The sequence below is a fragment of the Erythrolamprus reginae genome, chromosome 1, assembly GCF_031021105.1.
Source record: "Erythrolamprus reginae isolate rEryReg1 chromosome 1, rEryReg1.hap1, whole genome shotgun sequence".
In the NCBI taxonomy this organism is placed as follows: domain Eukaryota; kingdom Metazoa; phylum Chordata; class Lepidosauria; order Squamata; family Dipsadidae; genus Erythrolamprus; species Erythrolamprus reginae.
In genome coordinates, this window is record NC_091950.1 from 411,413,815 (window position 1) to 411,428,263 (window position 14,449).

At 42.3% G+C, this 14,449-nt stretch overlaps 1 protein-coding gene across 1 annotated transcript in view; it reads left to right on the top strand.

Moving 5' to 3' along the window:
• CLUH (clustered mitochondria homolog) overlaps window positions 1–14,449 on the top strand; it is a 145,726-nt gene that overhangs the window by 95,345 nt on the left and 35,932 nt on the right. Inside the window, 4 exon segments of the mRNA XM_070735238.1 lie at window positions 2,068–2,172; window positions 2,378–2,478; window positions 8,916–9,068; window positions 13,306–13,368. Of these exon segments, the coding sequence (XP_070591339.1) occupies window positions 2,068–2,172; window positions 2,378–2,478; window positions 8,916–9,068; window positions 13,306–13,368 (422 nt within the window).

Here is a 14,449-nt window from a genome sequence, read left to right on the forward strand (position 1 = left end):
CAGAATATCTCTGAGACCGCCTTCTGGTGCACGAATCCCAGCGACCGATTAGGTCCCACAGAGTCGGCCTTCTCCGGGTCCCGTCAACAAAACAATGTCGGTTGGCGGGCCCCAGGGGAAGAGCCTTCTCTGTGGCGGCCCCAACTCTCTGGAACCAGCTCCCCCCAGAGATTAGAACTGCCCCTACCCTCCTTGCCTTTCGTAAACTTCTCAAAACCCACCTTTGTTGTCAGGCATGGGGAAATTGAAACATGTCCCCCGGGCCTATATAATAATTTATGTATGGTATGTTTGTAGGTATGTCTGCTTAAAAATGGGGTTTTTTAACTATTTTAAATTGTATATTATTAGATTTGTTATGAATTGTTTTATTGTGTTGTGAGCCGCCCCGAGTCCACGGAAAGGGGCGGCATACAAATCTAATAATAAATAAATAAAATAAAAAATTTAGACTTATATACTGCTACATAGGGCTTTTACAGCCCTCTCTAAACGGTTTATAGAATCAGCCTGTTGCCCCCAACAATCTGGGTCCTCATTTTACCCACCTCTGGAAGGATGGAAGGCTGAGTCAATCTTGAACCGGTGGTGAGATATGAATTGCTGAACTACAGCTAGCAGTTAGCTGAAGTAGCCTCCAGTGCTGCACTCTAACCACTGCGCCACCCCGACACCTTCATCACTGCAACACATTGTCTGTACAATTGCGAGATTGACCTAAAGCGGAGATGGGCAACTGTTTATGACCTGTGAACTTCAATTCCCAGAATTCCTGAGCCAGCCGTGCTAGGAGTTGAAGTCCATCGGTCATAAAGTTGCCATAGTTGTCCATCCCGACCTAACGTCAGCCAGGGAGCTTCTATGACTGAAGGCAGAATGAAAATGTGGATCTCTACTCCTGGCCAGTTTGTTCATCATAGCCTCATCCTGACTCTTGGAATGAAAGAGAGGGGGGGGGGGGAGAGAAAGAGAGAGAGGCATAAATTCACCAGGTGCCTGGTGCTGAAATGGGAGCTACACCCCGGGCGTCTCCATTCCTAGTTCAGTTGGACGAAATGGGCTCTGGGACAGAGAAATTGAGTACAGTGGTACCTCTACCTAAGAACGCCTCTACTTACGAACTTCTCTAGATAAGAACCTGGTGTTCAAGATTTTTTTGCCTCTTCTCAAGAACGATTTTCCACTTACAAACACGAGCCTCCGAAACTGTAACTGGAAAAGGCAGGGAGAAGCCTCCATGGGGCCTCTCTAGGAATCTCCTGGGAGGAAACAGGGCCGGAAAAGGCAGGGAGAAGCCTCCATGGGGCCTCTGTAGGAATCTCCTGGGAGGAAACAGGGCTGGAAAAGGCAGGGAGAAGCCTCCATGGGGCCTCTCTAGGAATCTCCTGGGAGGAAACAGGGCGAGAAAAGGCGGGGAGAAGCCTCTGTGGGGCCTTTCTAGGAATCTCCTGGGAGGAAACAGGGCGAGAAAAGGCGGGGAGAAGCCTCTGTGGGGCCTTTCTAGGAACCTCCTGGGTGGAAACAGGGCCTCACCCTCCCTGTGGGTTCCCCAATCGCACACATTATTTGCTTTTACATTGATTCCTATGGGAAAATTGCTTCTTCTTAAAAAGTTTTCTACTTAAGAACCTGGTCATGGAATGAATTAAGTTCGTAAGTAGAGGTACTACTGTACTTGTGTTTTCCATGTCTGCGGTTTTGTTTCATTTTGTGGTTTGTTTTTTTGTTTTGTTTTTTGGTAGCAGGTACACAAAAAACAATTTTCTCAAATTGGATCACGCCACAATTTAGAATTTAAAAAATCAAAAACAAAAATTGTTTCTTTTGAAACTCTCAATTGCAGAACATCTAATTTAGAAAAGTCACCAATCTCAAAACGGGGTTAGTTTGTGACTCCCGCAACCTGAGACTTCTACAATTCTTTCTTTAGGGAGTGGTTTAGGTTAGTTGGGGGAAAGATCAGAAGCAACGTGAGAAAATAGTACTGTATTTTACTGAAAGAGTAGTAGATGCTTGGAACAAACTTCCACCCTGATTCACATCTTTTTTTCCTTTTTCCGCACGCAGTGGACCCCAAAAGCAGAGAAGTGATTCAGAACGCTTGCAAAGCCGTCGGCTCCATCAGTAACACGTCGTTTGATATACGGTTTAATCCAGATATCTTCTCCCCAGGTGAGGATCGTGGGTTTTAAGGTGGATTAGAATTTTCCAACAGGTCTTAGTCTTTGGCCCTTTGCTTGTCAATCTCAAGAACCCGGCCTTGGAACTATGGGTGGGATTTTGTGCAGTTTGTATATGGGGTTGGGTGGGAGGTTGCTTCAGTCTAATCTGAAAGAGGAAGGGGGGAAAAACCCTCGCAATCTGCTTATCTCCCCAGGTGTCCGCTTTCCAGAGTCCAGCAAAGAGCAAATTCAGGATCAGAAGAGATTACTGAAGGATGCAGCTGCTTTTCTAGTATCGTATCAAATTCCAGGCTTGGTGAGTGAACATTCAAAAGGTTTTTTTTTTTTTTTAAATTATTTTTAAATTAATTTTTAACAAGTTTAATATACACACAACATAAAACAGTGCATAGTGAAATGTGCCCACCACCCCGACACACGCACATACCCCACCACCAATCGGGAGTGTTTCTTATATAATCCACTTTGACCCAAGAACAATACAGTGTTCCCTCGATTTTCACGGGTTCGAACTTCGCGAAAAGTCTGTACCACGGTTTTTCAAAAATATTAATTAAAAAATATTTTGCAGGCTTTTTCTCTATACCACGGTTTTTCCCACCTGGTGACGTCATATGTCATCGCCAAACTTTCATCTGCTTTTAATAAATATTTTTTTTAATAAACTTTAATAAATAAACATAGTGAGTAACAATCTAAATGGTTGCTAAGGGAATGGAAAATTGCAATTCAGGGGTTTAAAGTGTTAAGGGAAGGTTTGTGATACTATTCACAGCCAAAAATAGTGTACTTACTTCCGCATCTCTACTTCGCGGAAATTCGACTTTCGCGGGCGGTCTCGGAACGCATCCCCCGCGAAAAGCGAGGGAACACTGTATATCTATTTACATATTATAGAGTGATTCCAATTTATTTCTTATAGCTTGGTCTCGGATTCTACTCGTCATATATCGTCTTACCTTGTCCCACCGTCCCATCAGTTGTTTCAATTCAGTTTCATTATCCAAATTTATCCTTTTATCCATCATTTCAAATTGAATATGGTCCACCATGTACCTATACCAATTTTGCATTGTCCATTTTGTCGCATCCTTCCAACCCAAAACTATTACCGCCTGAGCAACATTCAAAAGATTAAGGGGCAACCTAGGGAAAGCAACATAGTTAAGAGGGTGGGGAGAAGAAAAACACAAGACCCACCTCGAGTTTGCAAATGATATGTCTGATATGCATAACGATAACATGGGTCTACCCCATAAGCCTTGGTGGCGCAGTGATTAGAGTGTTGGTTATGACCTATAAAGCCCTTCACGGCATTGGACCAGAATACCTCCGGGACCGCCTTCTGTGCACGAATCCCAGCGACCGGTTAGGTCCCGCAGAGTTGGCCTTCTCCGGGTCACGTCGACTAAACAATGTTGTTTGGCGGGACCCAGGAGAAGAGCCTTCTCTGTGGCGGCCCCGACCCTCTGGAACCAGCTCCCCCCGGAGATTAGAACTGCCCCCACCCTCCTTGCCTTTCGTAAAGTTCTTAAGACCCATCTCTGCCGTCAGGCATGGGGGAACTGAGGCATCTCCCCCAGGCCTATACAGTTTATACATGGTATCTTTGTGTGTATGTTTGCTTTTAATAATGGGGTTTTTAATGTTTTTTAAATTATTAGATTTGTTCTTACATTGTTCTTGTTATTGTTGTGAGCCGCCCCAAGTCTACGGAGAGGGGCGGCATACAAATCTAATTAATAATAATAATAATAATAATAATAATAATAATAATAATAGAGTGCAGTACTGCAAGCTACTTCTGCTGATCACCAGCTGCCAGCAGTTTGGCCGATCGAATCTCAGTAGGCTCAAGGTTGACTCAGCCTTCCATCCTTCCAAGGTGGGTAAAATGAGGACCCAGATTGTTGGGGGTAATACGGTTACCCAGTATAGACTGCTTAGAGAGGACTGTAAAGCACCGTGAAGCGGTATATAAGTCTAAATGCTATTGCTGCCCATATTTGATATTCCCAATTTTCTTTATGAAGAAACAAAATTAATTCTGCCGCATACTTTATGCTAAAACCTATGGTTACAAATAGAGAGAGTGGTACCTCTACCTATGAACTTAATTTGTTCCGTGACTAGGTTCTTAAGTATTTATTTATTTTATTTATTTATTAGATTTGTATGCCGCCCCTCTCCGTAGACTCGGTAGAAAAGTTTGTAAGAAGCAATTTTTCCCATGGGAATTAATGTAAAAGCAAATAATGCATGTGATTGGTGAAGCCACAGGGAGGGTGGAGGCCCTGTTTCCTCCAGGAGATTCGTAGAGTGGCCCCACATAGGCTTCTCCCTGCCTTTTCCGACCATGTTTCCTCCCAGGAGATTCCTAGAGAGGCCCCACAGAGACTTCTCCTTGCCTTTTCCGGTTACAGTTTCGGAGGCTCGGGTTTGTAAGTGGAAAATGGTTCTTGAGAAGAGGTAAAAAAAATAAAATCTTGAACACCAGGTTCTTATCTAGAAAAGTTCATAAGTAGAGGTTTGTAGGTAGAGGTACCACTGTATTTCCATGCAATATATGCTCCAATCTCATCACAAAAGCAATATAGCACTAGCACTTAGACTTATATACTGCTTTAACAGTGCTTTACAGCCCTCTCTAAGCAGTTTACAGAGTCAGCTTCTTGGCCCCAACAATCTGGGTCCTCATTTGATCCACCTTGGAAGAAGACTGAGTCAACCTTGAACCAGTCAGGATCGAACAACTGGCTGCAGAGTTAACCTGTAATACCAACCACTACGTCACCATAAATATATTTAATATATTTAATCATTGTATATAAAGAACAGGAATGAGTGGTATTGATATGGATAATAATTACTTTGCATCTTGTTAAATATCAATAAGAATAGTTTGATAGACTAAATCAGATTCCTTCGTCCTATACATTATCCAGATGCATAAACTACAACTCCCAGAATTCTCAGCAAATTGGCAGGGGAATTCTGGGAGTTTGACGCCCACATGGCTGGAAAGCATCCAAGTTGGATAAAGGATGGACAAACCAAACCGTGGCTATGTATTAAGAAGCCAACAGCAATGTTTTTTTTTCCCATCAGATCTGAAAGTTTTACACTAAGGAGGAAGAAACACTGTCTCCCTCTTCTCTTTATCTTCTTTCCTTCCACTTCAAAATTACAATCCTACTTGATCATTCCCTGGTGATTGACGGGGTCGAAGGACGTGTGTTCAGAAGCTTAATTTTAATATTCTGTGGTTGCTAAGCTGCTTATTTGGGGGAGGTTTTAATCCCCCTCCTCTCTTGTGGATGATCTGATATAAAAAGATGACTTTGGTCTGTCCTCTGAGTCAGGAATTGGCAACCTGTGATAGACATCTTCATTTCAGAAGGCCATTGTAGTGGGTTAGAACCTTCATCAGCAGCCTCATGATGGAGGGACGGGAAAAGAGAAGAGTTATTATTGAACTGTGGAGTTGGGGGAAACCACCAGGTTCCTTTAGTCCAGGGGTCTCCAACCTTGGCCGTTTCAAGACTTCTGGACTTCAACTCTCATGCTGAGCAAGGAATCCTGGGAGTTGGAAGTCCGCAAGTCTTAAAAGTCCGGGTCCCGTCAACTAAGCAATGTCGCCTGGCGGGACCCAGGGGAAGAGCCTTCTCTGTTGTGGCCCCGGCCCTCTGGAACCAACTCCCCCCAGAGATTAGAACTGCCCCCACCCTCCTTGCCTTTCGTAAGCAACTTAAAACCCATCTCTGCCGCCAGGCATGGAGGAACTGAGATCCTCTTTCCCCCTAGGCCTTTACAATTCTATGCATGGTATGTATGTATGTATGTTTGGTTTTTATATTAATGGATTTTTAATCATTTCTAATATCAGATTACTATTGTACACTGTTTTATTGTCGCTGTTAGCCGTCCCGAGTCTCCGGAGAGGGGCGGCATACAAATCCAATAAATAAATAAATAAAAGTGGCCAAGCTTGGAGACCCCTGTTCTTGTCCATTCCAACAATGGAGAGGGAAACTAGAATAGAATAGAAATTTTTACTGGCCAAGTGTGATTGGATACACAAGGAATTTGTCTCTGGTGTATCAGATTTCAGTGTGCAGACAAGCAACAAGTGGTAAATCATGATCATAATCCTAAAATGCAATCATCGTCAATCACAAGATACAAGTAGTCGTCAACTTATGACCACAACTGAGTCCAAAATTTATGTTGCTAAAAAAGTGAGTTTTGCCCCATTTCTAGGACTTTCCTTCCCACCGTTTTTCAGTGAATCACTGAAGTTGTTATCAATAGCAATAGCAATAGCACTTAAACTTACATACCACTTCACTGTGCTTTACAGCCCTCTCTAAGTGGTTGCAGAGTCAGCATATAACCCTCAACAATCTGGGTCCTCATTTTACCCATCTTCGGAAGGATGGAAGGCTGAGTCAACCTTGAGCCGGTGGTGAGATTTGAACTGGTGAACTACAGCCAGCAGAAGCAGCTTGCACTCTAACCACTGTGCCACCAAGCCTCGGTGTTCAGTTGTTAAGTGAATCAGGCTTCCCCCTCGACTTTGCTTGTCAGAAGGTTGCAAAAGGTGATCACGTGATCCCAGGACACTGCAGCCGTCATAGATGTGAGTCAATTGTCAAGCATCTGTATGTAAATCACGTGTAGGGATGCCGCAGAGGTTAAAAATGGTCATAATTCAACTTTTTCCAGGGCTGTTGTAACTTCAAACAGTCACCAAGTGAACTGTTGTAAATTGAGGACAATCTGTAGTAATTACCCCATCATGAGAAACTAATCACAATCATAAATCATAAGAAACTATAGTGGTACCTCTACCTAAGAATGCCTCTGCTTACGAACTTTTCTAGATAAGAACCGGGTGTTCAAGATATTTTTTGCCTCTTCTCAAGAACCATTTTCCACTTACAAACCCGAGCCTCCGAAACTGTAACCAGAAAAGGCAGGAAGAAGCCTCCGTGGGGCCTCTTTAGGAATCTCCTGGGAGGAAACAGGACTGGAAAAGGCAGGAAGAAGCCTCCGTGTGGCCTCTCTAGGAATCTCCTGGGAGGAAACAGGACTGGAAAAGGCAGGGAGAAGCCTCCGTGTGGCCTCTCTAGGAATCTCCTGGGAGGAAACAGGACTGGAAAAGGCAGGAAGAAGCCTCCGTGTGGCCTCTCTAGGAATCTCCTGGGAGGAAACAGGACTGGAAAAGGCGGGGAGAAGCCTCCATGGGGCCTCTCTAGAAATCTCCTGGGAGGAAACAGGGCCTCCACCCTCCCTGTGGTTTCCCCAATCACACACATTATTTGCTTTTGCATTGATTCCTTTGGGAAAAATTGCTTCTTCTTACAAACTTTTCTACTTAAGAACCTGGTCACGGAATGAATTAAGTTTGTAAGTAGAGGCACCACTGTAATTGTCTTTATCATATTCAGTAATAATTTACCCATTCTTGTTAGGGGGATGACTAGTTTCTTCTTAAGAACCTCCAGAGATGGAGGATGTCCAAGTGCCGCCTCTATGTTGATTGAGGTGGGCAGGGTTCTCTTGAGTACCATTTGTTGGGGGTCTGGGGAAAGGGAGCGTCTTGCCTTCTCTTTCTGCTCAAGATCCCCATGGACAATTGGTGGGCCACTGTGTGAGAACAGAATGCTGGCCTCGATGGGCTTTGGCCCGATTCAGCACGGCTCTTCTTATGTTCTTATGTAAAGATGGAAAGAGGAGACAAAAAAACAAATAGAAAAGATAAAATATAAAGTGTGAGTATACACAAAAATAATGAACACACAGTACTGGTATGACAGTAAAATAAGACGAAGGTAGCAATTATAAAAATGGTGACTTCTTTACAGTAATATGATAATCAAATTCTCTCTTTTTTTCTATCTCTTGGATATATATTCACTGACTGCCGATCAGTTTCCGTCACAATTCAAAGCTTTGGTTATGACCTATAAAGCCCTACATGGCATCGGACCAGAATATCTCCGAGACCGCCTCCTGCCGCACGAATCCCAGCAGCCGATTAGGTCCCACAGAGTGGGCCTTCTCCAGGTCCCGTCGACCAAACAATGTCAGCTGGCGGGACCCAGGAGAAGAGCCTTCTCTGTGGCGGCCCCGGCCCTCTGGAATCAACTCCCTCCAGAGATTCAAATAGCCCCCACCCTCCTCGCCTTCCGTAAAAGGCTCAAGACCCACTTTTGTCGCCAGCCGTGGGGATAATTACCATCTTTCCCCCTTTTTATTATATTTTTGGCCTTACTGCATGATAGATTAGGTTGAATGTGTGTGACTGCATAGCTAGGGGTTTTATTATGTTATTAATGTCTTTTAAATGGATCTAATTTTTTATTGTTAGATTTGTAATGTATTGTATTATTGCTATGCTGTGAGCCGCCCCGAGTCTTCGGAGAGGGGCGGCATACAAATCTAATAAACTATAACTATTACTATATAACAAAAAAATAAATACACAGTAATGTGAAGATATATGATGTTGAAAATGCTGTAAAAAGATGTACAATTATAAAATGTAATGGACACAGGTGATGATTTGTGGAAATGTACAAGTTCCCTTTTTAATGTTTTTTGGGTTTTTTTTGAAAATTAATAAATAAACTTGGGGGTTGGGGAAGGAAAGAGGCCGCACCCGCTATTGCCTTGCTGTTCTCCAACTGTGACCCTTTTCCCCCTCTTCAATTTTATCTCCTCTCGAAGGTCAAGGACTGCCTCGACCACACCATGTTGCCAATGGATGGCACCACCTTAGCGGAAGCCTTGCATCAGCGGGGCATCAACATGCGCTACCTGGGGAAAGTGGTCAGCTTCATCATGGAGACTCGTGCCCAGAATCAACTTGATCACATTTATGTAAGCCTTCTGGATTTTTTCCAACTGTCACTTAATTAAATAAAAGAATGAGGTGCTCAGGGAGGGGTAGCACCTCTGGTGTAGGGGCATGTCGTGTCCTTTTACGGCAGCTCATTTTAGGGCAACTTTTATGTTCTGCCGGGCTGTCTGATAGGAGCCTACCGAAAATTCAAGGGTACAAATTTCAGACACACACACACACACGTTTGAAAATTCAAAACAATGTTCTTTATCACAAAATTCAAAATAAACTAAGCACTCTTTTTGTATTGCAAAGAGCACTCTTCCCAAAACAACCGGGTAGTCTGTACAATTTCCCTTAAGCAGTCATTAAGTACTTAGCTAGCAGCTGTGAAAAACATCACACACCTTCTTCTTCCAACGAAGTGAAACACACACACCACACATTGCTCTGCTTTGGTTTCAAAGGCGTGAAAAAGCAACAAAGTCCAGCAACACAAGATTCCTGACGAACTCCGATCAGATATTCTTCCACAACGGCCAAACCCACATAGAAACATAGAAACATAGAAGTCTGACGGCAGAAAAAGACCTCATGGTCCATCTAGTCTGCCCTTATACTATTTTCTGTATTTTATCTTAGGATGGATATATGTTTATCCCAGGCATGTTTAAATTCAGTTACTGTGGATTTATCTACCACATCTGCTGGAAGTTTGTTCCAAGGATCTATTACTCTTTCAGTAAAATAATATTTTCTCATGTTGCTTTTGATCTTTCCCCCAACTAACTTCAGATTGTGTCCCCTTGTTCTTGTGTTCACTTTCCTATTAAAAACACTTCCCTCCTGGACCTTATTTAACCCTTTAATATATTTAAATGTTTCGATCATGTCCCCCCTTTTCCTTCTGTCCTCCAGACTATACAGATTGAGTTCATTAAGTCTTTCCCACATGCTGCTATTTATTGCAGCAGCCCTAATTACTGGAGCCCCAACCAAACACAGGTGGCCTCCCTTATTTCCTGTAATATGTTCTTATTTGGTCTCTTCTACGCATAATTCTGCACTTGCGTGGGTCCAAAATGTCATCATCTGAATCAGCGGAAGATAAGGGAGATTGACTGCCTGGGCTGTGTGCCAAGCCCTCTTCTGCCGAGTCACTCCCACCTTCTTCTTAGTCCAAGGAAACTAAACTCTGAACTGACTCGGTCGGCAATAACACAGGCCTGTGACATGTTGAATTTTCCCCTGCATCCACCTCCCTATTCCCTGGGGCAGGAGCTGGGCCAGAAACAACCACAACATTTTATAGCAATAGCACTTATATACCGCTTCATAATGCTTTTACAGCCCTCTCTAAGTGGTTTACAGAATCAGCATATTGCCCCCAACAATCTGGGTCCCCATTTTACCTATCTTACCTTACACTAACTTTCATGCTGATGGGAATCGTAGTCAAATCACATCTAAATTGGGAGAGACTGAATTCTCATCAAGGCCATCTAGGTTTTCAACAAGGCTGTTTTCAGAAGTTCAGACCCAACAGTTTGTCCCAGCAATCTAACACGCTGGTTAGATTAGATTAGATTAGATTTATTGGATTTATATGCCGCCCCTTTCCGTAGACTCGGGGCGGCTCACAACAATGGTAAACAATGCATAGTAACAAATCTAGTATTTAGCAATCTAAATTACAGTTTTAAGTTAAAAAATCCAAAGGAACCCCAATATATAAAAAACAAGCACACAGTCGAATCATACACAGAAACCACATGGGCAAGGGGGAGATGTTTCAGCATGTATCGTTATTTTTTTTAGATTTCTCCAAAAATCATCAATTAACCCAAAAGCCTGGGTTTGCACAGTATGCTAACCTACAAAAACAAATCAAGGTTAAAACTAATTATGCAGACACCTTCACTGTGCTTTTAATTGCTCTGGGAAAGTGTGTGGCGTGAACACAGCCCATAGGGTATCTGAGTCTCCATTCAGTGATGCTATGAAAATAGCAAAGGCAAGCGGGATTTGAGCTGAAAAGCTCCATTAAGAAAGTCAGTTTGGTGTGGTGGTTAAATCTCCAGGCCAGAAACAAGGAGATTGTGAGTTTATTTATTTATTTATTTTATTTATTAGATTTGTATGCCGCCCCTTTCCATAGACTCGGGGCGGCTCACAACATAATAAAACAATTCATAACAAATCTAATAATTTACAATTTAAAATTTAAAGTAGTTAAGAAAACCCCATTTTTAAGCAGACCTACCTACAAACATACCATACATACATACAGTTCTAGTCAGGGGTGGGCTACTGCCCAGACCCCGGGAGGGGGGGGGGGGCAGCGGGGTAGCGAAAATGGAGCTCCACACCAGAGCACCCAATTTGCACTGAAAGATGTTGAAAGAAAATGTAGGGCATCCTGCATAAGCCACGCCCACAGTGTGGTAGGAAAAAAATTTGGTAGCCCTTCACTGGTTCTAGTGCTGACTTCACCATGAAAACCAGCTGGGTGACTATGAGCCAATCACACGCTCTCTCAGCCCACCTCAACCTCACTGGATTGTTGTTGTGGGGAAAAATAGGAGAAGGAAGGAGTATTAGCATTTTTGCCACCTTGCATTATTTATAAAAATCATTTAAGGTGGATGAATTTTTTTAAAAAAATTTTTTCAAAAAATTCTAAAATTTAGAATTTAAAAAATCAGAAACAAAAATTGGTTCTTTTGAAACTCTCAATTGCAGAACATCTAAATTTAGAAAAGTCACCAATCTCAAACGGGGTTAGTTTGTGACTCCTGCAACCTGAGACTTATACAATTCTTTCTTTAGGGATTAGTTTAGGTTAGTTGGGGGAAAGCAACGTGAGAAAATAGTATTTTACTGAAAGAGTAGTAGATGCTTGGAACAAACTTCCAGCAGAAGTGGATGGTAAATCTACAGTCACTGAATTTAAACATGCCTGGGATAAACATAGATCCATCCTAAGATAAAATACAGGAAATAGTATAAGGGCAGACTAGATGGACCATGTGGTCTTTTTCTATCATCAATCTTCTATGTTAGTCATACATTTCCTGAATTTCAAGCCATGTTTGTGAGTGACATAAGGGAAGGTTTGCCTATTTGCCAATGACTCTAACGTGTGCAATAGGGTTGATATTCCTGGAGGCGTCTGTAATATGGTAAATGATTTAGCTTTATTAGATAAATGGTCAAAGCAATGGAAACTGCAGTTTAATGTTTCCAAATGTAAAATAATGCACTTGGAAAAGGAATCCTCAATCTGAGTATTGTATTGGCAGTTCTGTGTTAGCAAAAACTTCAGAAGAAAAGGATTTAGGGGTAGTGATTTCTGACAGTCTCAAAATGGGTGAGCAGTGTAGTCAGGCGGTAGGGAAAGCAAGTAGGATGCTTGGCTGCCTAGCTAGAGGTATAACAAGCAGGAAGAGGGAGATTATGATCCCGCTATATAGAGCGCTGGTGAGACCACATTTGGAATACTATGTTCAGTTCTGGAGACCTCACCTACAAAAAGATATTGACAAAATTGAACGGGTCCAAAGACGGGCTACAAGAATGGCAGAAGGTCTTAAGCATAAAACGTATCAGGAAAGACTTAATGAACTCAATCTGTATAGTCTGGAGGACAGAAGGAAAAGCGGGGACATGATCGAAACATTTAAATATGTTAAAGGGTTAAATAAGGTCCAGGAGGGAAGTGTTTTTAATAGGAAAGTGAACACAAGAACAAGAGGACACAATCTGAAGTTAGTTGGAGGAAAGATCAAAAGCAACGTGAGAAAATATTATTTTACTGAAAAAGTAGTAGATCCTTGGAACAAACTTCCAGCAGACGTGGTTGGTAAATCCACAGTAACTGAATTTAAACATGCCTGGGATAAACATATATCCATTGTAAGATAAAATACAGGAAATAGTATAAGGGCAGACTAGATGGACCATGAGGTCTTTTTCTGCCGTCAGTCTTCTATGTTTCTATGTTTCTAGTTCTAACATACCAGTGAAATCCCCAAATCCAGAATCCAGAATTATTTCTCTCTTTGAAAGATACCAAGCAAGCTCAAAGGTAGAATTGGAGAAGTTTTGTTTTAATAGGCAGCCCTGCCCTTTTACAATAACAACAACAACAACAACGGAGTTGGGAGGGACCTTGGAGGTCTTCTAGTCCAGCCCCCTGCTTAGGCAGGAAACCCTACACTACTTCAGGCAGATGGTTATCTAACAATAACTGCTTCTGGTTTTTTTGGAATACAGAAAATAGGAATCACGGAACTCATCACTCGGTCAGCCAAGCACATCTTCAAGATATACCTGCAGGTAAGAACGGGATTACCCGACTCTGAATGTCATCACTTGCTGCCCTTTCCTTCTTAGCGTGATTATCTCTCCCCCTCCCTCCCCAGTGCCCTTCCTCAAAGTAAGAGAAGCCATTTCCTCATTAGGCCCTTGGGGCTGTTGCCTAGCAACTGGAAATGCAATCTCATTAGGACCTAAAATAGGTACAGGCCTCAGTGCGGAGGGAGTTAGGTGGGAGGCCCTCTCGATGGCTGCAGCCACATTTGCATGCGTGCGTGTGTGCATCTGTTGCAAAGATGTCTCACCCAGGTTCCCATCTTCCCTGGCATTTTGCAAAGAAAAGGAGTGGGGAAAAACAGACGAAGGTTTATGGATTCTGCACATTTTTTGGGCACAGCTAAAAAAAAGGTCTCTCCTTGAGTAAAGGGGTTTTGATTTACATTTAGCTAGCATTCTTGGTTAGCCAGATGTTGCGTGGACACTGTGTAACCTAGTTTTGGATTTATTTCTGGAATAGACACTTTGCCGAATAGAATAGAATAGAATTCTTTATTGGCCAAGTGTGATTTCACACACAAGGAATTTGTCTTTGGTACATATGCTCACAGTGTACATAAAATAAAAAGATACATTTGTCAAGAATCATGAGATACAACACTTAACGCCACCACTCTACTAAACAAATAATCCCCTCAACACTGTCAGACTTTCTACTAAATCTGCACCTCTATTCTACTAGTTTTTCTCATCATTCCTTTCACCCATTTCCTCCCATGTTGACTGTATGACTGTAACTTGTTGCTTATATCCTAAGATTTTTATTAATATTGCTTCTTCATTGCTTATTTGACCCCTATGACAATCATTAAGTGTCGTACCACGTGATTCTTGACAAATGTATATTTTATTTTATGTACGCTGAGAGCATATGCACCAAGACAAATTCCTTGTGTGTCCAATCACACTTGGCCAATAAAAAATCTATTCTATTCTATTCTATTCTAATGATTGTCATAGGAGTGAAATAAATAATGAGGACAATAAGGGGTCAAATGAGCAATGGGGAAATGTTTGGGGGTTTGGGTTGTTGTTGTTGTTTTTT